The 2,178-nt window shown below is 51.9% G+C and overlaps 1 protein-coding gene across 1 annotated transcript; it reads left to right on the top strand.

Moving 5' to 3' along the window:
- The first annotated feature begins 1,015 nt into the window (after positions 1 to 1,015).
- Positions 1,016 to 1,478, top strand: LOC100338182 (histone H2A-Bbd type 1). Its single transcript, XM_002720006.4, has one exon. It carries the CDS (start codon positions 1,029 to 1,031, stop codon positions 1,383 to 1,385), a length of 357 nt encoding a protein of 118 aa, XP_002720052.1. The 5' UTR covers positions 1,016 to 1,028; the 3' UTR covers positions 1,386 to 1,478.
- Positions 1,479 to 2,178: the final 700 nt, after the last annotated feature.

Below are 2,178 nucleotides of genomic sequence, written 5' to 3'. Positions count from 1 at the left end.
TGATGAAACTATTCAGGAATCTATTACTGACAACTATTTCATTGGGAACACACTAAAAAGACACTGAATTGTACTCTAGAAATGATTATAATGGGTTATTTTGTTATGAGAACTTTACATTAATAAAATGAAAAATAAAACAACAACAAAATTCCTAACCGTGGTTCTCAAACATAGGTAGTACATTACCTGTAAAAGGACCAAAACAAAAAAGGACCACTGAATTTGAAGAAAGGAAAACAAAAATTTAAAACAGCCAAGAAGGTACTCTTGATGCACTGGATTCACAGAGAAGAGGCAAGAAAGACATAACCGGGCTTCAAATGTGCGTGTAGTACGTTCAGTCACTGTGGATTACACAGCTAGAACAGGAGAATCAAGTGGACACTGATCCGTGTGTCCTGTGAAACAGGTGATGACAACTACACAAAGATAACATCATGGCAGTGATACAGGCATGAACACGTCACAATAGTTATTCCAAAGGAGAGTGGCACATACTATGACCAGTTCGATGGAGAATACAACTGATCAGTGTTGTTGAATGAGCATGGACATAGAGGCAAAACCTTGTTTGGTTGCTCTGTGAGAGAGCACAGTGGGCCTCTTGTTGGAGGTGACTTAATGTCTGTCAGTGCCCTGCGACTTGCAAAGGGATGTAAAATAACTCAAAGGCAACCTAAGGCTACCATCAGGCAGTCACCCTGGGCCAGTTTCCTGAAGACAGGGCCATTTTCCCACCAGGAGATAATTTGGGAGGCGAATGCTAAAGCCAAACCAAAAGTGAGCGCTTTCTCAAACGCAAGGGGTGGGCTTATGCAAACAGACTCCCATCACAGCCATTTGCAGGCTATGCGTCATCAGGGCGCACTGGTCCCCTGTGACGTCACAAAGACTGAGGCGTCACAAAGGCTGCTCCCCAGCAAGTGAGGGACACGGTGGGTGGGACTAAGCACTGGCATCTGGAGAGGCCCAAGCCAGCAGGAAAATCAAGCTGAGCCGATTGGGACCCAAGCCCAGCAACCATCATGCGCGGGAAGAAACCCAGCAAGAAAGCCGGTAAGCGCAGGAAGCCCAACGTCTCCCGCTCTACCAGAGCCGAGCTGCAGTTTCCCGTGAGCCGCGTGGACCGCCACCTGCACCACGACCGCTACGCGCAGCGCCTGAGCTCCTCCACGCCGGTTTTCCTGGCGGGGGTCCTCGAGTACCTGACCTCCAACATCCTGGAGCTGGCTGGCGAGGAGGCCCACAAGAACAGCAGGGTACGCATCACCCCGGAACACATGAGGAAGGCGATCGAAAGCAGCGAGCACCTCAGGGACCTGCTAGAGGAGGACCCCAAGCCCCGGGATGAGGACGTGGCCCAACCCGAGGAGAAAGAGTGAGGCCTGAGCCAGCGCCTGGCTGCACTGCGCCCGGGGCCTTGCCCAGCCCCCAGACTCCCGTGGAGGAGGGCGCCTTCAGCATGTGCCAATAAAGTGTTCAGTTGATTCCAGGATTCTCAAGGCCCCTTTCTGTCATTCGGAGCGGGGGTGCCTGTGGAACACCCGGAGGGTGGAAGGGGCGGTCGGCGTGGGGACTTGGAGTCGGGGAGTCAGACAAGCCGGTCCAGTGGTGGCGATGGGCCTGGAACTGTGGCCCTGGTGGGAGGATCTGGCTGGGGTGGAGGGCAGAGCGAACTGCCTCGCTGGTTCTGAGCAGGGAAGGTGGTGGGAGGCCAGGAAGCTGGCCTGGGGCCCCCTGGTCTGTGGAGCACACTGCATGCTGTTGGGAACCGAGGCGGAGCTGGAGGCCATGAAGAGGTGCAGACTTCCCTCTGATGGAGGAGGTCAAAGCCAGAGGGTGAAGGCAAGGGGTGTCGGGCGGAAGGGTGGCACACTGGTTCACGTGAGCTTAATGGGACAGGGGCTTCCCATGAAGATAAAGAGTATGGGGAACCTACAGGAAATACACAAAGCAGGGGTTATGGTCAGCTTGATTCCATTTATTATTATTGATGCCCTGCCTCATTCCAAAAGGAGTTAAGGACGGGATTACTAGCTAGTGTTTCTATGCTTTGTGGACTCTATCCTTCTGCCCTCTCATGAACTCTGATAAATCAAATAGTAATCATATGTAAAAACTTTCTCTGCCTAAGACATGTAGTTCAATCAGTTCTTAATGGAAATGAAGAATTTC

This window comes from Oryctolagus cuniculus, chromosome X (genome assembly GCF_051225735.1).
Source record: "Oryctolagus cuniculus isolate XC-2025 breed Fujian yellow rabbit chromosome X, ASM5122573v1, whole genome shotgun sequence".
Taxonomy (NCBI): Eukaryota; Metazoa; Chordata; class Mammalia; order Lagomorpha; family Leporidae; genus Oryctolagus; species Oryctolagus cuniculus.
This window is presented reverse-complemented; position numbering and strand designations above follow the sequence as displayed.